At 41.5% G+C, this 21,839-nt stretch overlaps 1 protein-coding gene across 2 annotated transcripts in view; it reads left to right on the top strand.

Annotated features, from left to right (window-relative positions):
* Positions 1-21,177, top strand: part of psd2 (pleckstrin and Sec7 domain containing 2) — a 38,564-nt gene extending 17,387 nt beyond the window's left edge. The window contains exons 4-15 of one of the 2 annotated variants that reach the window (XM_030396634.1): positions 10,597-10,794; positions 11,098-11,178; positions 12,430-12,542; positions 12,923-12,981; positions 14,496-14,585; positions 14,697-14,740; positions 14,851-15,041; positions 15,177-15,247; positions 15,815-15,972; positions 16,737-16,881; positions 17,246-17,389; positions 17,876-21,177. In XM_030396634.1, the coding sequence (XP_030252494.1) occupies positions 10,597-10,794; positions 11,098-11,178; positions 12,430-12,542; positions 12,923-12,981; positions 14,496-14,585; positions 14,697-14,740; positions 14,851-15,041; positions 15,177-15,247; positions 15,815-15,972; positions 16,737-16,881; positions 17,246-17,389; positions 17,876-18,097 (1,516 nt within the window). In that variant the 3' untranslated portion in view covers positions 18,098-21,177. Of the gene's footprint in view, positions 1-10,596; positions 10,795-11,097; positions 11,179-12,429; positions 12,591-12,922; positions 12,982-14,495; positions 14,586-14,696; positions 14,741-14,850; positions 15,042-15,176; positions 15,248-15,814; positions 15,973-16,736; positions 16,882-17,245; positions 17,390-17,875 lie in introns of both variants that reach the window. The other variant, XM_030396633.1, reaches the window with a different exon arrangement.
* Positions 21,178-21,839: the final 662 nt, after the last annotated feature.

Genomic DNA, 21,839 nt, shown 5'->3' with positions numbered 1-21,839 from the left:
GCTGAAACCAAGAAAACACACACTTGATCTATCTGTCAGCAGCTTACTACTGTACATCACCAGCTAGATCTACCCACTGGAGCCAACCAGGTGAATGCTTCTTGTGATTGTGCAACCTGTTGTGTAGCATCAATGCACACACACATGCAGAGAAATGCTAACATTATCCACAGAGTCATATCAAAGTGCAAACTAAGATTGAAATGTCTTAGCATGGGAAGTGTATAGTATCAGTGTTTGATCACTTATGCAGGCTTCACTCATATACACGTGCACTATCTGTGGCTGCCCATATGCATATGCATCTATATGATTCTGTGTGTATCCCTGTGAGAAACATGCTGTGAGTGTGTGTTCCTCCCCCAAGCTCGCGAGCCCACCAGATCTAAGCCCAAGCAGAGCAGATAAAAGCCAGGCGCAGTTGTTGCCATATCAGAGAAGCAGCTCTGCCGTGTGGACTAATCTCTTTCATATACACTGTCGAGTGTGGAAACACACACGCACATAAAAGACACAGGGGCCAGCAACATGCATGCGTAAACACAAATGTGCATAAGACACGTACATCCTAATGCTCGCTCAGTAACACAGATAGTGGAGCTTGCATATCTATCGTTCCTACTCTGAGTTTTTCCCTCTTTCTTTTTTTCTCACACACACAGAAAAAAACACACACACATCTTTCAGGATGTCACTTTGGGAATAAAACCCTCAGCGTGGTTCTATAGCACTGCTGAAACATCCTGCAGATTATCCTTCCCTGGCTCTCAGTCAGGCAGCAATACACACACGCAGTCACACACACAGGCATAAATATATATAAATACACACTTTTGCAACCCAAGCGGTAATACATACAAATTCTCTCTCTCACCACAGATACACACACTAACTGAATCATTTCAGCTCCGACAGATTTATCCCTGTCTATTTATAGCTTGACTCTTCTATGTTCTATGACACATCCCACAGTCTTACTGTATCAGGGACTGTTTTGGCTGAATGGGGTTCTTCTCACCACAGGTTTCTCTCCTCAGAGGCAGCTGTCAACACTTCCTGTATGTATTGGCATGTGTTGTTTTCCTCTTTGAACCTGATTTTGGGGCAGAAGTTTTTCTTTAGTTGTTGTCAGATGAAGCTCTTCAGTGTTTCACTAAATACAATTCCACACCTGAACACAATTAGTCTCACCCAGCCGAAAGAGGTCACCATTGTCCATTGTTTGCTGCTGAGTGGGTGGTTTTTGGATCTTGTGTATGCTTATGTGTGTTCAAGAAAAAGGGAGAGAGAAGACAGACCATACAACAATAATGATCCTGGTCTGTAAAGTAGCTGATTATATTCATTTTATTAATGTTACCTAGACATAAGTAATGGGTTTTATTGCTGCTATAATAATAATAAATTACATACAGTATACATTTTCTTTTTACTTTTAGTTTGATTTAAGTCTTTATTTTTTGCTGCTCAATACTGATGTTATATTAAATGTAATTAGTGCCTTTTTATGCAGTTCTATATCTTATGTGTTTTTGTCATGATTTTTAACTTCTTGATCCATGTCTAGATAAGGTTTCTTGGGCGTGGACAACCCATTCTCATGTTTCTCACTTGATCCATAATCAAATAATGATAATTCTGATCAGAATTTTTATTGTTATTCAGTTTGTCTTTATAACTATGTATTGTAAGTATGAGCTAGTTTTCAAGAGTTGGCAACCTAAAATCAAGAAACAAGTTTAAAACAACAATCATGATGTAAGTTATGTCAATTGCAGTAAAAGCAGGACAAAGACATGGGCAGCAGTAGAAGAACAGCAAATTATGGTGCAACAAAGCAAAGACAAACAGCACAAGCAAGCACAGACATGACATGTAAATTACAGAACAACTCTGCAGAAACATACAGTAAGCAACGTTAGCAAGGACAGGGAAGAGCAAAGACAGCCATAACAGGGTTTCTGCTGGGTCTTAAAATGTAACAATCTCAATTTTAGGCCTTAAAAAGTCTTAAATACGTACATATTTTGCATATAGGTCTTAAATTACAGTTAGTTAGGTCTTAAATATGTATGTTCATTCACCATGTCTGTTGTCACCTTTTTTTTGTTTTGTTTTGGGGAAATGTGTTGCTGAGATTCACAGTTAGTTCTCTGTGTTGTACTTCTTTCTGAAGTAACCAGGAACGTAAGTGGCATTTTGCCAACAGCCTGGTCAAAATTTATCACCACACACTTCGCCAGTTCTGGAAAGACTTTGACTGCTGAATCTGCTACAACTACGGGAAAGTGTAAATTTAGCAAGTGTTGGTTTGAACAACCAGAATTCAGTTGGTTAAAAGCCATACATAATGATGAATTTGAAGTGCAGTGTACGCTCTGCAAGAGGACCCTAAACTTGGGCACACTTAGTGTGAAAGCACTTGTCTCACACACAAAATCGGAAAAACACCAGTTAGCTTCTAAAAGTCTCCAGCAAAGTCACACTATCACACACTTTTTGTACGCCTTTTCCACCAGTTCCCAGTCCAAGTTCATTCAGTTCCACTCAACCCGAACTCTGTGCTGCCTCTGCCGTCTCGCATTCAAGTGATATTCAAACCATCTTCGGCTCAACTCTGACGTTGAAAGCGGAGGTGCTTTGGATTTTGAACACCGTTGCTAATTATATTGATCTCTGCTTATGGCTATCTTTCCTCTTTCCTGAGAGACAGGACAACAGTAAAAACAGGAATAACAGTAATTAGCCTTAAAATCAATCAATCAATTTTTTTCTAGTAATCTGTAACATCAGTAGTTTTATAAGCTTCTCCTGGAGGATTTCGAGGCATCCCCAAGCCAGAGGGATATATAACCTCTTCAGCATGTCCTGGGTCTACTCTGAGGTCTCCTAATAGTTGAATTTGCCAAGTAAACCTCCAAAAGACTGCACTCAGGAGGCACCTTGATGACCTGAATGTGCTTCTTTCGACACAAAGGAGCAGCAGCTCGACTACAAGCTCTCCCGAGATGTCTGAAGTCCTCTCACCCTATCCCAAAGGGTGAGCCCAGCCACCCTGTGGAGGAAACTTATTTTTCAGTCACTACCCAAGGCTTATGACCATGGGTGATGGACTGGTAATTGAAAGCTTTGCCTTCTGGCTCAGTTCCCTTTTCACCACAACAGTCCTGTACTGCAGACATTGAACTAATCTGCCTGTCAATCTCACACTCCATTTTACTCATAAACAAGACCCCAAGATACTTGAACTCCTTCTCATGGGGAAGCAGCTCACTCCAAATCCGAAGGGAGCAATCTACCATTTTGGGGCAGCTTGGAGGTTCTGACACTCTGCCCTGGTGTCTGAAGGTCACGGTCTGATGAGCAGAACCAGGTACTGTGCAAAGATAAGAGAAGCTAGTCCGATGACCCCAAACTGAACACTATGCTCACCTCGGCTGCACCTTGAGATCCTTTCTCATGAAAGTCCCGAACAGGAACGGTGAAAAGGTGCAACCCTTGAAGATCCTAACACACACTGAAAACATGTGCAGAGAGTAAAGACACATACTCTGGTTATATAAAGACTGGCTTGCTATGGCAGCAGCACTGGTACCCCAAGACTGCTGATGAGGTTCTGGTGGCCATTTATTGTGGGAGATTACAAAACTGCATTAGCAGTTTTTGGTCTAATGGGCTGTCTCTAAACTTTTGACTTGTAACAGTTCAATTCAAAACCATATATATAACGAAAGGTATAATTCATCATTTCAAGGCCTTATAGGTGCAGGAGGATCGATATATGGCAATGGGATCATTGCTGTGATTAATTATCTTGTGCGTTTTTTTTTTGTCCTGGAAGTATGAACTTATTTTAAGGCATATGTTAGTGAGGTGCACTTATCCCATGTTTCCTCTAGGTAACTGCTCAAATCAATGAGTCAGTTTTAGTTTTTGTTGCTGCCATGAGAACATCACATCCGCTACTGTAGTTTCTTAAATTCTGCTGTCTTTGTAAAATCCATGGTGCGTCCGTGGCAGAGGTTATCCATGAGTCATGGCTTTAAGCTGCTCAAAAGACTGATGTGTGATCAGTATTCAGCAGGGTTTGCTCAGTCCAGAAAAGTATCTTGGTCCCAGCGCTGATTGTACTTCTGTGTCATAAAGGAAATGTAGTCATAGTTGTTGTCTCAACCCAATAATGTGCAGAACCAGGTTGCTGTGACTCTCACAGGGTGCTTGCCTGTCCAATAGGACTTCAGCCAGGTTCCGTTTATGGTCCCATCTAACATCTCATCCCCCAAATTTGTACTTTTGACCCCACAGCTGCTTTTCTCTCCTCTGCTTTTTCTATTGTTCTTCTTTCCACCAGACTAGAAAGAGGAAGGTGGAATTTAGATGTGAGGTTAGCATGCAGGGATGTGTCAGTGTGTCTTGAAATTGTGTTTCTGTGTGTCGCAGGAACATAATCCATCACATAGTGTGTGATGGTTATTTTTATGTCTGTGTGACCTTACTGTACTCATTTTACATTAGCAGAGAGAGAAATACAAAGGCAGTGGTGTTCAGTAAGCAACCTTAAAGGAGATACTGTTTTTTGTTTTTACGTTTTCTTCAGTGTGTCTTGTCAGCTCTTACGCATGAAAAGCCTTGAAAGTTAAAAAGAAGAAAACACTGCTCCTGAAAGTGCCGTCAGTCCCTGCTTAAATTCTGTGACTGTGTGACATCACATCATGTCACCATGTCAAACATTTGCATAATTTACGGCTATATTCATTGTAGAAATGATGCAAACTAGAAGCTGAAACTATGACAGAGCCAACCAAAGATGCGTTGAGAGGTGCTGGCTCAGGCGTGTGAGCTGACCAATCAGAGGATACTGGGTGTTCAGGAGGGGGCCTTAAATAGATGGGACCCAAAATACAGACAGTACAGAGCTGCTGCACGGGACAGTATAAGAAAACCGATGTGTTTTTTGAGAATTAAAGCATGTAAACCTATTCTAGTAGTCACCCAAAATAAAATAATCAACCAGATGAAATGAAATGAGCATAATGTCTTCTTTAATGAATCAAATATATTTACGATTCTTTTTCTGTTTATATCAGCCCTATAAACTTTTAGCTCAGCTCAGACTCATCAGTTGTAAAATCTTGCAAAACAGAGATCAACACGTGTTACAGGTTATATAAAGGCTAAGTGGTTTACTCTTTTTTCATCTGTGGTTGTACAGAAGGAGGGGGGTACAGAAATAACCACATGAAATGACTACTTGCTGGAAAGCAGCATGGTGAGCGTCGACAGTCCAAATACAGGACGTCCCGCTGTTACTGAACTGATCTGCTGGCTCGGAGCCCTTCACTTTAATGCAGAGGAAGTCGTGTTGGCCGGGACACACAGGGCCATTGTAAAGCCAGCACTAGGAACGGTCTAATTCATCAGGAAAAGTCTGTCCTGTCGTGTGATGCTCCGCCCCCTACATCCTCTCCTGCGTGGAGCGATCACCAAGCCAGCCAGGAAAGTTCAAGGAAAAAAACTCCAAACACCCTCCCTGCCTGTTGACACCATGGTGGAGCAACGCCGCAGTTTAATTCATCATCATCGGATCAGGCTGTAATTATGTATGAGCTGACTTCCGCCTCGTAGAAATCTGATTTGACTTGAAGTTGAAGAGCAAACCGAGCCGATGGAGATTTTACCGACCACCGGGTGATGAGGCGGTCGGACCGTCGCGCGCCTTCAACCGCTGATTTTCAAGAACCGAGAGACGATGTGGAAAGAGGAATATGATGTTCACTTCGACTTTCTGCTGCAGCTCCTGTAAGTTTGACATCCACACAGACCTGGAATTGTTTAAACGTTTGCGTCCTAATGGGTGGGAACATTAACATTATGCTGCGTGGCAAAATGGAAATAGTGAGCTGGACTCTTAACTCTGACGAAAAAACCCTGACACTTATGTAATATTATCTTTATCTGAGACCAACATTAAAAATAAAGTGACTTAAACGTATATTGTTATAGGATCACAGTGCCCTGTAAGACATATAGTGTATTTAGATTATTTTAGCTGGATATTAAGACATTTTACTAGATAAATTACTTAAATTATTAATCAGTCATCTAAATTATTGCTGATTATTTTTTGGCACGATATATCTATTAATAGATAATGGTTTCAGCTCTGGTTAAGGTTCTACAAAATTAGCTTGAATGATGTGTAATTACTCTAAACAGTTATTTTCTTGACTGACTTGTGCTTTGGACCGTGAGCAGCAGTTCTCACAAAATCAATATGAGTAAACTTTTTGCTCATTGTGGCCTCAAAGGTGTCAGTAATATGGTGAAAGGCAAAATGTGCATTTAATGTTGATACGTGGATGTAAGAGTCGAATTTGCTACAGCGTTTTTTGCAGGGATGGTATCAACAAGTCCCTGCAGATGACCTGTCTGACACACTCACACACAAGGAGCTCTTCTGTGTGTGTTTTTATGTCTACCTCAGTTAGCTATTGATCATTGTTTCTGAAAATGAAAAAAAGTCTGTGAAGTAACAGAATTTCATAATCTAGTTAATCCCATAATAGTTGACTACTCTGATGGAAGATACCAGTAAGACCCCACCCACACCATGCACACACACCCACACCCACACAACTTACATGCGGACACACCTAGTAGGTGGGCAAAGGCAGTTCACAGCCAAAGAGATTAGTATATGAGTCAGTGGCATGCACAATCATGCTCTATATCTCTGACACACTCGCACATAGACTGAGTGTTGGTTCCATGAAATATATGTGGCCTGGGGGTACAGAGTTGCACCTTTAGATGGACAAATAGGTTTACTGTGTGCCCTTGGCCCTCAGAAACACCAAGTGTCTTGGCTCAAAGGGCCTGCGCTAGATATCTGACACTTCATATTGTGTCTCTCTCACTGGTATTGTGTGTATGTGTGTGTGTGTGTGTGTGTTGGTTCTGTTATTGTCAGACAGCAGTGACTTGAGGGAGCCCGGCATCATTTTAGTCCCATGACTGATATGAGCTTTGAATGATTTATGAGGTCTCTCTGAGTTGAGTGAATTGATATGGTTGGACAAGCGAAAGCAATTTCACTGCAAACACCAGGCTAGATATTGTTTTGATGGTTTACCACTGACTCATTTGATTTTGTGTGAGTTCATTTGTGTGTATTTCCATGTGTCCAGGCACTTGTGCAATGTGTATATATTTCCATTTGTCCATTTTTCCATTTTCAACCACTTGTCTTGGTACTAAAGGGGATTCCAGCGACTTTCCCAGAGGTTCGGTGGTATATGTAGTCCATTGAGCAGGTTCTGGGTCTGCCCTGAGGTCTCCTTGCCATTGAACATGTCCCGAATACATCTTGAAGGAGCTGTACAGGAAGTCTTTTAATCACATTCCCAAACCACCCCAACTGGCTCTTTCCCCATAAGATGGGTTCACTCCTTCCGGATGCACAAACTGCCCACCCTGTCCCAGAGGAACAGTCCGGGCACCCTGCGAATGCATTCACCAGACTTTATCAGCAATCTTATTATCATTCTTGTTAGCGATGCCACGATAAGTTGTAGTAGTCTGCATGTAGAGGGAAGGGTTTCTGTGTCCCTGTGACCCTGGGAACTGTGTTGTTGGGGGCAATAGCTCCTTGTAGGGTCTCCCAAGGCAAATTGGTCTGAGGTCAGGGGCCAGATGAAGAGTAGATCTAAAGAGCCTAATGAATCAGCCAAGACAGGACAACGTGACCTTGCCTGGAGCAGGGAAGTCAGGGCCCTTTGTAGATTCAGCTAAACGGGGGGTAGTCAGCCATTTAGCATGTGGGAGCAGGGGGCTGACTCCTGGAAACTGGTTGTTGTTTCTGTTTTTGTTTATTTGTCAGTCTTTAGTGTCAGTCTGTTATCTCTGATGCATGTTTCCTACAGCCTTTGGGTAGTCAACAGTCACTTTACTTCTTCTTCTAGCACAGGACACTCTGCTTCCATTGTATCCACGGTAACCAGCAAATCCCTTTCGACAGCAGCGCGTAATGTATTGAATTTGTGAGGGTAATGCAATTGTGCTGATCAGATTATGCAAAAAACATCTGAATCATCTGGCGGGAATGCTGACGGTGCCGTGCAAATGCACACAGAGGCAGGAAATGAGGAAGTTCTATTTAGCCTGATGGGAGGTGAATGTGTGTAATCTCTTTAGAAATAAAAGAGATGGTTTTCTATTTTGCGCTGATAAATACAACAATGGAGTGCAATATATGTTTCCTTTCAATATGGATGATATTAAATGTTGTTGCACACGTTTGATCGTTGGATGTCTTGTCTGTTGGGGCTGGGTGGGACTATTGCACAATGGACACTGTAAATAAGATGTGAAGAAAGCTCAGTGTAGAAGCAAACGTAACAAAATGTTTCTCTAACTAGTAATTAAAACCATCTGCACTGGGAGTTTCAAGCACAATAAAAAGGCTAATTAGATTTCCATTGATGGACTGTGGTGTATACCAAAGTATAGAGTGCAAAACAGCTCAATATCTTTGTCGAACTACCTCAGTCATCATAAATAAATAAGAAGGGCACTAATTAATACTCTGCATCGATTCTCTAGGTTCTCTTGATGACACTTGAACAGTTATACAGAGTATGAGGCCTTGGTCTGATTAGTTCATTAAACTGTGTCCCTCAGCGAGACACTATACAGTACACTATACTCTTGTTTTTAGTTTAGTAAGCTGTCATTGGCTCTATAAACATCACTTCAAAATAATCAACGCAATCATGGGGCTACACAATGTGGTAAAAAAAAAATCATATTCCAATTATTGTGACATGTATCACAATTGTAATATGATTCATGCTTCGTAGGAATGGTCATTTTCGCAACCTTTGTCATTTTAACCTAAAAAAATTAAAATCATTAAGATGTAGTGCTGTTTGTTGGTGTCTGTACTAGGGTTGCCATGGTGTCACTGACAACACCAGGCTTTTTACAAGAAAAGACGCTCAGTATTCATTTACTGCTTTATGCAAACTAAACATTTTTTCACAAATATAGTGATTAAACTGGTGCAACGTGAGTCGACTATTATTATGAAGCAGGCTTGTCACAGGATATTCTGTGTCTTCAGTGAGTTTAGCACTTACTGCTATAGTTTTTCTAAAATGCGTCACAGCAAAAGGACGGTCATTTTCAACATTTGTTTAGAGCAAGCCAGTTTGAAATATATCAGGGAGAAGGTTTATACAGTCGGTGGTAGTAATACAAAAAGAAGATGCTGTTGGATGAAGAGCTGCTGGCAACAGGCTGCACTCAGTGCACTCTCCAACTTCTCAGTGAGGTAACCAACTGCTCTGCGCTCATTAATGTTATCAGCTTCCTCACTGGCATTGGGTTTAAATCTGAACTATTTCCAAATAGTAACTTTTGCTTTCCGCTTCATCTTCTTGTCAGTCAAGTCTCCTTACTAACATCACCTTATAAGTGAAATGTGACTCCTGCTAGTCAGTGCTAAAACACTGTTGCTGGTTCCACTGTGGCAGGGAATTTGTAATCGTAGTATCCATCAACTGACTTAGTATTGATCAAAAATATTAAAACAATGGTCCGGCGACCACGTTTTCTTATATCTGGAGAACAAGGTTATGTCGGCCAGGATATCTCTGCAGCACTACAGCACTTGACTATGAAGTTGTTTTGTCAAAACATATTACTTTTATTAAAGGATTGCTGAAATTTGTTTCATAATCATAATTCCCTGTATTTAAACTTGATTTTTAATGCATTTCAGTTTGAAACCATACTGTATTACATTTTCAAAGCGAGGGATTATGACTTCAAACAGGGTTTGAAATGTTCAAGAGAATCCATCATTCTTGCAGACTTTGCATGTCATTACTTGGCAATAAGAGCTGCATGTTTGCTCCTGCACTTTCAACTGTTTGGCAGCTCATTTTATTTTTTCTTAACCTTAACTACTCCTGCAGGGGTGATTCAGAACATTCAGTCTTCTGCAGAAACGCCCTGCTTCACATTCAAACAGATACACCCATTCACAGCTGAGATAGGCAGCCCAGTGATGAGCATGAAATTGAGAATTTACTTGTTCAGTCTGAGGCTGGCTGTTTTGCTCAAAGGCAAGTTGTTGAGGCCATAGAGAGCAAGACTTGTTAACTGTATGGATCTGTAAAAATGAAAAGCTCACTTCTCTAACTTCCAGGCGACATTTGCCTGAAAAAGAGGTTTTTAATTCAAATTATGTTCGGGGTTAAGCATGTGAGATTAGCTGAGCTTTTTGGAAAAGATCAGGGCAGGTGAAAGCTGCTTCTGAATTATAATCAGCCTTTAGATTCACTGCATTAAAGTAGGACATTAAGTGATGTTGAAACTGGGTCAGTGGCATAACAAGTCATTTAAACCTCATTTGACTTTTTGTTTGTGTGTATGCGAACATATGTTTATGTAATTGAGTTTTCTGCTCATCAGTTCTGTTTGCTCTGTCTCATTTTAAGTGAGTGGGCATGTAACAATGGACATGTGTTCCCTTCATTAACCTATCCACCTGCATGTGTGTCTTGGTGTGTGTGTGTATGTTCTCTTCTCCAGCGATGCCAACCTCACAGACGTGCTGTCTGACTCAGACGAGTGCGATTTGGGCAGTCTGGAGCGTTTGGAGCGTGGCAGCACCGACACTCTGGCCAATGGCTGCCGAGCCGACTGTGAGGCCGCCAAGAGGCTGGCCAAGCGCCTCTATCACCTCGAGGGCTTCAAACGCTGTGATGTGGCCAGACACCTGGGCAAGAAGTGAGCACGCACACACAGATGCACACACATAATGACTGATGGACTGACCAATCCCCAGACACAGAGGAAAACATGTTGACATACTCACATATGTTCAGTATTTAAACATCCTTCCACACATGTATTGATGAGACATGATGTATATGTAGATGCACTGGATTGATTTATTAACCTGTAATCAAACCCATCTGCACAAGCTAACCTCATTTCTTCTTTAATACATTAAGAAAATTTTTATATAACAGATCCATATGTCTTTAGTGCCACGTCAAAGTGCTGATGCTCTCTTCTCTCTCCCTGCAGTAATGAGTTCAGCCAGCTGGTGGCATCAGAGTACCTGAGTTTCTTTGATTTCTCCGGCCTGTCGCTGGATCGAGCCCTGAGGTAAATGCACAGTCAGCACTTGGGAGTGATGAGTGTGTGATGTAGACATCGATACACATGCGTGCGTCTGTGTATTCTCCACTTTGCCTCTTCAGAAGGCATTAGCTCTGTGCTAATCAAGCTGTCGTGTTGAGCACAGTAAGCCAGTGGCGCTGACAGCAACGGAGTGCATCACTGCCTTGTACCTGACATGTTGCTGTCTCGAACTGCTGCCTTCAGCTCAGGGTTGCTCAGTTAAGAGGCCGTGTGTGTGCACTTTAGATAGGTTCGATTAGCTTACTGTTTTTATAAAGTAAAATGTAAAATTGTACAAGTCTGGTTTAATGAAGGTCACTGCCTGCAGTAATCTGACTGTACAGGAAGTCTTTTAATCAATATTCTTGTCTTCATCTTGATTGTAAAATCAGGAGAGGAACCATTAATGTAGGGCTGAAACCAACAATTATTTTGATCATTGATTAATCTGAAGATTGAAATAAAAAAGATGAAATGATAATCACCATGTTTACGTCTTAAAGTGTGTAGGTCTTGGTGAGCACTTATGCATATGTAACAGAAGTAGTATAAAGCCTTTTGTGGCTCCAGAGGAAGCGGCATGTAATCAGATAAATTGCCTCCAGTGATGTCTCTCAGTGGCTTATTTGCATTGTGGGTAATGTAGGCATCAAATTTTGAAAGGGAAGAAGAATATATCTGGGTCAGCTGTCAGCTAGACCAGTGGACTGCTTTTCAAATCCTGGTGCCTATGTGAAGACATGACTCTGAACCTTTCATTGGCCTAATCATTGAAGGGTAACTCCACCCACTTTACACCTTAAAGTGTGTCATGGGGTGCACTAAAAATAGACTGTTTTAGGCCTATAGTAATGTTTCACATCAGAATGTACAGTATTAAAGGGGGACTGCAGCCTGTGTGAAAATGGTTGAATCTGCCAAACAGTTACTAAATCAAACCCAATTATTTGCAGGTGAAAAGTGCAGCCAGTGTACACATGCACACAAAGACAAAAAGATTATGACAAAATACTAGAGTATGTGACCTTTTTAAGTTTTTAAAAGCGGGCACGACAGTTAAAGTTTTTCTCAAAGTGAAATGTTTCATAAGATTTCCAACGAGGCTGTCAGTTCTGCTCCTCTGCAGATTCTCTTTACTGCCAGAAGTGATTTAAATCACTCCTTTTCCAGAGCAGCATTACTGGGGAAACATTTGACCCCCTTTTGACCTCGGGATATTGTCTGTGTGTGTGACAGGAACTTCTTAAAGGCCTTTCCACTGATGGGAGAGACCCAGGAGAGAGAGAGGGTCCTCGTACATTTCTCCAGACGCTTCTGCCACTGCAACCCACAGACACCCACCTTTGAAGGTCAGAGTCGTGAGGGTGGTGTCGAGGATGATGAGGATGGCATTAATGGTAATTAGAAACAAACTAAAGTGAAAAAATTCAGCTGTGTCAAATATCACCATAAATCTAAATTCATTTTACATTACTGTGTCAGTTTTCTTCATTGTTCCCAGATTAACAAACATCCGTGACCGCAGCTTATTTACACACTGCTGCTTGCAAAAGCTTCAAATGTGACCATGACAAATGTACATACTGGATCAATCAGAACAGTTACAGCACTGGATTAGATTATATTAACACGGATGCTGTTTATGATGTGTAGTTTGTGTCCGCATGTGATACAAAGAAATGTGTGACATTACATTCACGTGAATTTGTGTAATGTTGTCTTGTTGCAGACGGAGCCCACACATTAACCTGCGCCCTCATGCTACTCAACACAGATCTGCACGGACATGTACGTACTGGAGATCCCCATCTTAGTGCTTCCGCAGGATACCTGTTTCTCTAATCCCCCTGCAGAACAAAGTATAAACACAGTCTTTTGTCAGCGATGGCAGGTCTCAGCTCACATCTTCTTTTCCATCTATTTCTTCCTTTCTCCCTCTACCCTTTCCTCTCTCTTTCCCTCTCCTCCACGGCCTAGTTTCTGACCTGTTTCTGTCTCTCTCCTCTCCTCAAACAGTCTCATCTGCTCAGTTTTAAACTGGAGCGCTGTGCTCTGGCCAACATTACACATTCAGTATCATAGGCCCCTGTGCTGTGATTTTCCTCGACCCTTCTGCTCAAGTCCACTCAGTCCTTGCTAATAATGCTTTTCATGAATATTTCCCATCTAACTAATATCCTTTCTCTCTTTTCAATTTCCTTTCCCCCCCTTTCAAACCCTCCTCCCCGCTAACCAAATCTGGCCCCCTGGTCCCTGTCTGCCCTTGCAGGTGGTAAGTATAATTATAGTACTAACATTGTCCTCACTGACATCTGTGCCATCCCTGTCAACTAACAATAGAATACAGTAGTTTTGAAGCTGATATCATATTGGGCTTGTAATAATAAAGGAATCATACCAATTAATATTTTCAGTTTTTTTAATTATTGTCCAGTGACACAAGCATATCTGGTTGCATAAGTATTGTTTACCACGTAGAAATATTCAATAGTTGATTGTGTTGGCCTGTGTTCCACTTCCAATCAAATGCAGTAATTATTAGCTGTGTTAAATGCAGTTGATTTGCGGGGTGGCTGAGACAGGGACATCATTCAGCCTGTTAAGACATTGTGCCATCAAACTGATTTTGGAGCTGTTATTTTAATGTTAAAAAAAGTTAGTAATTTGGTTTATGTGCTAAACTGATTAGTTCATGAAGTTGGACTGTGGCTGTGAACTACACCATGTTCACTATTTGGTGGATATTATGAGTAGATGGAGCATAAAACACGTCATGACACATGTTATTTTGTACTTTCCTAAAAAAGGGAACTATTGCATGGCCTCCTCAGAGGAAAATGTGAATAAAAAGCCACTAGGCAAATCCTTTTTTTTTTTCAGTAACAGCAGTCGGTCTCTTCAGTTGTTATTCTAAAATATGTGTCTGTTTAGGTAACAGGCCTGATTCTGGCAGAGAGTGGAATTAATACACAAACACCCCCCCTATGTTTTCACCCTCTAATGATGCATCATAATTAGAGGTTAAAACCCAAGGAGAGCTGACACTGTATAAGCTCTAATGGAGCTTCACCACCACCACTAGTAGAACCAGCAGCATCACACTGCCACCTAGTGGACAGTTGTAAAGCTGCATTCATAAAAGTGTGTTGAAGTTATCAGCTGCTTTAGGATTTGAACCTTTGTCTCGACACTGAGCCAAGCTAAATATAGAACAACATGGTTCCAAACACATGCCAAATCAAGGTAAGGTTTAATCCTAAATTTATAAACTTATTTCTATCGGTCTGTTATCCTCTCCTTAGAACATTGGGAAGAAGATGTCCTGCCAGCAGTTCATCAGTAATCTCGACGGTCTCAACAATGGCAAAGATTTCCCTAAAGACTTATTAAAGGTATGGATGTCCTTCTATGTCTCAGAATTGAAGCATGTCTTCACATTCCTGTTCTTAAATAAAATAAATCCAAGAAAAAAGACCTCTCTTTTATCACTTTGCCCCACACAGATCTTGTATAACTCGATCAAGAATGAGAAGCTGGAGTGGGCTGTGTGAGTATTCACTCTGTGTTCATTACAAGGGAAAGTATTTGGAGTGCACAGGTTTTGTTAGAAGTACACTTGAATGTGTGCTTTTTCTGAATGGGTATTTGTGTGTGCAGTGAGGAGGAGGAGCTGAGGAAGAGTCTGTCGGAGCTGGTGGAGGAGCAGTGTGAGGGCGGGAGTAAGCGTGTTGCCAGGGTAACGGACGGCAGTAACCCTTTCATCGCTATCCCCATTCTCTTAAACGCTGTCACCTACAAACACGGAGTGCTGACCCGCAAGAGCCATGCAGACATGGATGGCAAGCGCAGTAAGTGATCATACGCACACACACACACACAAAGATACACACACATACATTTGACTGAAGTTACCACATTTACCACCAGTCACTGTAAATATGTATGACATGAATGAGTATGACATTAGAGGTCTTCTTTTACAGCCCCGAGGGGTCGGCGTGGCTGGAAGAAGTTCTATGCGGTTCTGAAGGGGATGATCTTGTATCTCCAGAAGGTACCGCATCTCTTCTTCTGCTCTGTTACCATAGAAACACACATCCACCACCACTGTCATTGCGGTGGTGGATGCTGCTAGCTGCTCTGTTCTGTGTGTGTGTGTGTGTGTGCGCTTGGGTGTTTGAGAGGGAGTGAGCTAGAAAGAGCATTAAGAGAGGAAATGAGGCTGATCTGCTCTGCTATGTGTTTGTCTCCATCTGCTGGTGGAGAGGCTGTACGTAAGGTTGTGAGAATTAAGACATTTGGATATTACAGATACACACTGAGTCAGAGTTTTTATAGTTTCTGTTTTCATTTTTATTTTGTTTGTAATTTTCTTTTCGTTGACATCCTAAGTCTGAGTAAATATTTGCACCAATGCCTCCTCGTCCATTTTGTGTTGACAAATGTTGTGTTGAATAAAAATAGAATATATTTAAATTTTAGTTACCAAAATTGTTTTGTCCACAAGTAGTTCTAGTTCAGTATGATAATGGAAAATGGACTGAAACATAACAGCATTAAAAGGCTCCAAACATCAGACCTGCAATTTATGTTTTTTTTCTTTTGTTGGTTACCTGCCCAGGACGAGTACAAGCCTGATGCTGACATTTCAGAGGTCGACTTGAAGAATGCAGTGCGGATTCACCACGCTTTAGCCACTCGTGCCACCGACTACAGCAAGAGAGCTAACGTACTGAAGCTTAAAACCTCGGACTGGAGAGTCTTTCTGCTGCAGGCCCCGTAAGTCTCCCAATCCAAATTTGAAATGTTTTTTACGCTTCAGAAAGTTGAATTAATTAAAATGAATACAATGTAAGGTTTCCTTTTATACTGACATGTTTGTTTACATATTATTTTGCATTCATGGAAGGATGGGGCTGATGATGAACTGCCTCAATGTGTCAGCTCTTCCATAAGAGTTTATAAAGTACTTGATAATGCAAATTGAAAGGATTTGTTCAGGACACTGAAAAATAATTATTTAGATCTTCAAAATAAATAGTTTTGATACCTGAATTCCAACACAGTTGAACAGGTGGGAATTTGTGTAGGTTTGTCATTTTGATAAAATCAAACTTGCAAGTATGAAGTATGAATCAAACTCAAAGTCTTGAAGGTCACGGAGGGCTTTCTATGTGTTTATATAAACTCAGCCTGGAGTTCTGCTGCTGTGGGCAACAATCAAAATTACAGTTTGAAAATCACAGCTTCTTTGCCTAAAACGCCAAATTAAATTTGAGACATAAATTATGAATTTAGGCACACAGTGCAAACTAATAGTTGATGCAACTTAGAGAGGATGACTTGATTTAAATTACATTGTGTGAATCTGAAATATTTTGTCTTCTGTCTTTTCAATGTACTAAACTTGTTCTTGTAGGAGAACCCAAAAACTGAAGTGCACAACAAAATAATTATCTATTGAATAACTATTATGTATGCACTCACTTGCTGTCTCACCCTTCACCCCCCCACACCCCCACTTTCCCTCTCTGTCTCTCCAGGAGTGAGGAGGAGATGATGTCCTGGATCTTCCGGATAAACCTTGTGGCAGCCCTGTTCTCCGCTCCGGCTTTCCCTGCCGCCATTGGCTCCATGAAGAAATTCTGTCGGCCAATCCTGCCGTCCTCATCCACCAGACTCAAACAGGTACACACACACACACGCACGCACACACACACACACACACACACACACACACACACACACACACACACACACACACACACACACACACACACACAAACAAACACATACAATTTATGACACTCTATCACACTCTGCTGGCTCATCTTTACTCTACAAACATAAAGTAATATTGTAAATACTACAGTCAATATTTAGTTGATATTTTGCATTGTACATAATATACAAGTGATTGAAGCAGCAGCATGTACAATCCCTTGTCATTAAAAATCTCTGGGCATTTTCACATACTCTATTTGTGTCTGCTCACATCTGATTGGCTGTGTTGGGGGTCTTCCGGTTTTTCTCTGGCCTGTTATTGGTGCAGGAGGAGCAGCTGCTGAGTCATGAGAGCAAGCTGAAGCAGATGAGCCTTGAGCTGGAGGAGCACCGGAAAAACGCACCCTCAGTCGACCCCAAAAGCCGCGAGTGGGAGGAGTTCCGGCTCAAAGAGCACTACCTCACGTATGAGGTACAGGCTTTATACAGAACTCCTCCGTTTGCCTGTTTTTCATTTATATTTTTTTTCTTTTTTAACCAAGTTAAAGGGCAGCTAAAAACCATGACAGATTGCTAGTGTCACTGCTTTTTTCTCTTCATACTCATTCTGTTTTAGTGTATTAATAATAATTTAATATTTTATTTTGTTATATTTATTTATTTATTGTTATATTTATTTATTAATATGTATTCATTTTCTATATATTTTATAAGTAGCAAGAACGACATTAATTTTACACATAGTAACTCAAGCATCGACTGCTTCTTTTATCAAATTTAAATCATGCAAATGCGATAATAGATGGAGCTTTTGTTTTAGTCAGTCAGTCTTCATATTAATGCAGTAATTATGAATATATTTTGAAGCTAACATAAAAAGCCAGTTCTGAGGTGACAGACTCTTGTTTCATCGTCTTTTTATCTCACTTTCCTCCCTCCCTCCCCTCTCTCTGAGCAGAAGACTCGGTATGAAACATACATCAGCCTTCTGCAGGCCAAAATCCGCGCAGAGACGGATGACCTTGAGAAGATCGAGGCCAGCGTGATGGGTGGCCTGATCATGGAGGGTGGCCTGTCCGGCCGCGAGTGCCACCTCCGCAAGACACAGTCCTCCCCGTCCATCAGTCAGGCTCACGCCGGGCTGAACGGGAAGGCCGCTGCCCTGGGACAGAGGAGCTGAAGGGAGGAAGGAGGACCAGAGACCACAAAACAACATCCCTCCAAGCCAAACTAACTCAATCTTCCAACATCTTTTTTTTTTTCATGTTTTGTGTTTTGGGTTCCTCTGTTCCTCCTGACCGTCATTTCCTTCCCAGAATTTATCAACCCTGGTGATAAGTTTCTGTCCTTGAGCAATAGATGAAGGAGATGAAGCGCTTGATACCCGACAAGTGACCCTGCCAAACCTCAGTTCTTTGAACTTTTGTTATTGCACATGAAATTGATCATAACTGTGATCACTATTTATACCATCGTCAGTATTATTTTGAAATGAAACTCAGAGCAATGCAGTCGTCTTTTGTTGAAATGTGTTTTTAGTTACAAGCAGAACTAGGAGTAATTTATGTATTATTTTAAGGCCAGATGGAGAACAAAGAGAGCCAGACTGGTTTGTCTTTGTCCTTTCTGTCCTGTCCTCGTCCTGCAGTCAGATGGAGATGGTACTACTGTAGCATTTTAGCCTTTTTATTTCACTCATGTTTACACACTAAGCCACTCAAAGGCGTGTGTATGGACCTACAGTACAGTATGGGTGGATTGGGCGTGTGAAGATACAACATATCTGACCCAGAGCTACAGAAACTCTCAAAAGAACTTCTCAGAAGGCTCAAGTCCCTGCCATGTATAGCATATTTATTTATTTATTTAATTCTACAAACCTTTATTCACCCCAGGACGGGTTTACACAGAGCGTGCTCGCTCTTTTTTCAGCAATTTCCTTCTTGACATTCACACAGTCACATGCATCTCTTAGTGTGAAGGAGCTGCCAAGAGGAGCAGACGCAGTTTGGACCGATCACCAAGCTGTTCCAGCAGAGGAACTGGAGGTTGAGTGCCTTACTCAAGGGCACCTTGACACTAGCTGTTGAGGGATTTGGAGTGTGTTAGTTAGTCACTTGTCAGAGATATCACAAGTCTGTCTCTGTGATTTTTTTAAGCTGTCGCTACCCCAGATACGGATGTGTTGATTCTGTTTTGTTTTTCTAACAACTCTCAAATCTAGAGTGAAGAGGAAAACATTATGTGACTGAACGAAAGCACTGTGCCATATTCTGTTTTATCCTATAATCTACTCCTCTTATGTCACAGAAGGGTGAGCTGATATGTTACAATATATGGTTGGGTGTGAGAGGTCTGAAGATCGAAATGGAGGGCAGAAAAGTAAATGTGTGGGCGGGAGGCGGGTCAGCATGTGTGTGTGCGCGCGCATGCTCTTTTTAACTGGTTCCGGTTGAGACATTGAAGCTGTAGTCAACAGAGAGGAGTCAGTATAGCAGGGTCATGTTTTTGTTTGAAGAATTTATTGAGCATGTTTGGTGAGAAACAATCCAATGGCCTGCTGCGGAAAAAGACAGCCTGGATCTCTCAAAAGCACCATCAGCACAAAGGATGACAGAAAATGTAGCTTTCGGTCTTCTAACAGAATATCTAACCAAACTCTGTTCTGATTCATGGACCTATCAGGGCTTGTTTGGCCTCCTATTGGGCATTTACTAGTACTGGTGAGGGACAGACTCATTATCGGATCTGATTTTTTTTTTCTGATTTAACTGTGAGTATTTTTTTTGTAATTGCAGATAAAATAATATAAAAATGTGCTACTTCGGCTCTGATGCAGCATCTTCTCTCTGTTTGTAGTCTCTATCAATATCCCGCCCACAACACTGTCTGATCGGTTAAACATCATGACACGAAAGTCACACCTATCAACACTGAATAATCTGATCTTAGAAATAACAAGTAACTTAAGTTATTATACATTTAGAAGTATAATGTAGGAGCAGATGGGAATTCTCAAGCAAAGTAAGAGTACCTCAAAATGGTACTTAAAGGGTAATTCTGGTTATTTTAAACCTGGGCCATATATTTACTTGTTTTGGTGTGTGAGTGAATCACACTTAGCGAAAGTCTCGGAATCAGTCCAGTAGATCGTCTCAGCTGGCAGCCGCAGCTCAGCTATAATGGCTGCAGTGTAAACCATTTGGGCAAAGATGACGGTCGGAGTTGCGTCCACAAGAGTGCTGGTTTTTGCTAATTACAGTCTGAGGTTGTAATTCTGAAGTTGCGTCTGACAACGTTACAGAAACATTTTCACTACAGAGATGGACCTTTTGTTTAAATAATAAGATCCTTGTGTGTTTGTAACAAGGAGGAAAAGTCTGGTTTTGCATTCTTGTGAGATGTGAGTTGTTGCTGGAATATGACGGTGACACATGAGTTAGGGTTGGAGAGAGGAGTTTGGAGTTTATCTGGAGGAACTAAGTGCAAAATTTTACGTTGAAAGGCATGACTGAGCAACTGATTATAACTATCTAGATGATTTCCAGAAGCTTTTTGAATAATACTATTTTTTTTGTTACAAAAAGGATTTCACTCTTGAACAAAAAGGTCTATCTCTGCAGGAAACGTTTCCTTAATGTTGTCACGCATTGAAATAAAAACCTCAGCCTGCCAATGGCAAAAATAAACACTTTTGTGGATGTAATTTTGACGGTTGGAGTTTTGCCCCAAAGGATTATATTGAGGCCATGTTGCGGCTGGCAGCTGAGGTGATCTACTGGACTGATTGCAAGTATGAGTCATTTACACACCCAAACTTGTAAATATGGGGCCCTGGTTTACACTTAAAGTACATTGTACTTAGTTACTATTGGTTATTTCTCTCCTCAATTACGAATAATCGGTATCGGTATCTCTGTATCAGCCCTGAAAAAAACCCCAACATATCTGTCAGTCCCTCTTCCAGTTTCGTTTCTTCTAATGTCATCCTTCCTGATGTGTGAAGATGTTTTTGGGAAAACAGGCCTCTGCCTTTTTTGGACTGGCTGATTGGAGAGTGCAGCAGCAGGACTGCTCCAGTTTAACATGCTAAAGTCAAGAGACCTGTACTGAAGAGGGGACAGAAAGAGAAAAAACTCCACCAGCAGAGTAGCCATCAAAACATCCTCCACATGGGGGAGGAGGAGGAGGAGGAGGAGGAGGAGAAAAGACTTGTTTTCTAAGAAGAAGAGACCGTTTGGTTTTCTAAGTAATGCCGTCTCTGCCAGCCAAGAACAGGCAAAACAGTCACCCAGCACACATTTTTCCAAATAGAGGAACAGAACATATTAAGCCCGTTTCTCGTGGAAGGAGGACTCGTGTTATGTGAGAAGGTGGTGATGTTTGTGAGCACCTTAATTGATCCCAAACCGTACACACACACACACACACACAAACACACACAAGTTTTCTCTTTCTACGTAATTTGCTTATGACACAACTGTAGATCAGTGAGCTTAGTGCCCCCCAGTCAGCCTCAGTGTGGCACAGAGGCATGTTGACACAACCAGAGCTGTGGATATCAACCATATGAACTCTCATATCTTTGGCTCTGGTCACAGCGCTTCTGCTGCTTCGTATATCATATTAATAGTGACTGACGGGGTCTGAGATCCTTTTGGGACTTGGCTGGAAACCTGGAATCACAGCTGGAATCGTGGATCCTTGTACAGACCAAAACGCTGAAGTGGAGCTGAGTTTTCAGAGAGGAAGTACCGTTTTATAAAGCTGTATTGTTAGGATAAATAACTGCTTTCTTACAGGGAGCCTTCCCCTTATAGTCACTTTGGCTGTCGTGCTAACCATTGTTTCCCGATGTTCTAGGGTAGGCCTGTGCTGTAATATAGCAGGGTTCTCCCCAGACGGTGGAACAGCGGCGCTGC

This window comes from Sparus aurata, chromosome 18 (assembly GCF_900880675.1).
Source record: "Sparus aurata chromosome 18, fSpaAur1.1, whole genome shotgun sequence".
In the NCBI taxonomy this organism is placed as follows: Eukaryota; Metazoa; Chordata; class Actinopteri; order Spariformes; family Sparidae; genus Sparus; species Sparus aurata.
The sequence above is the reverse complement of the archived record's forward strand: the minus strand, read 5'-3'. Positions and strand labels throughout refer to the sequence as shown.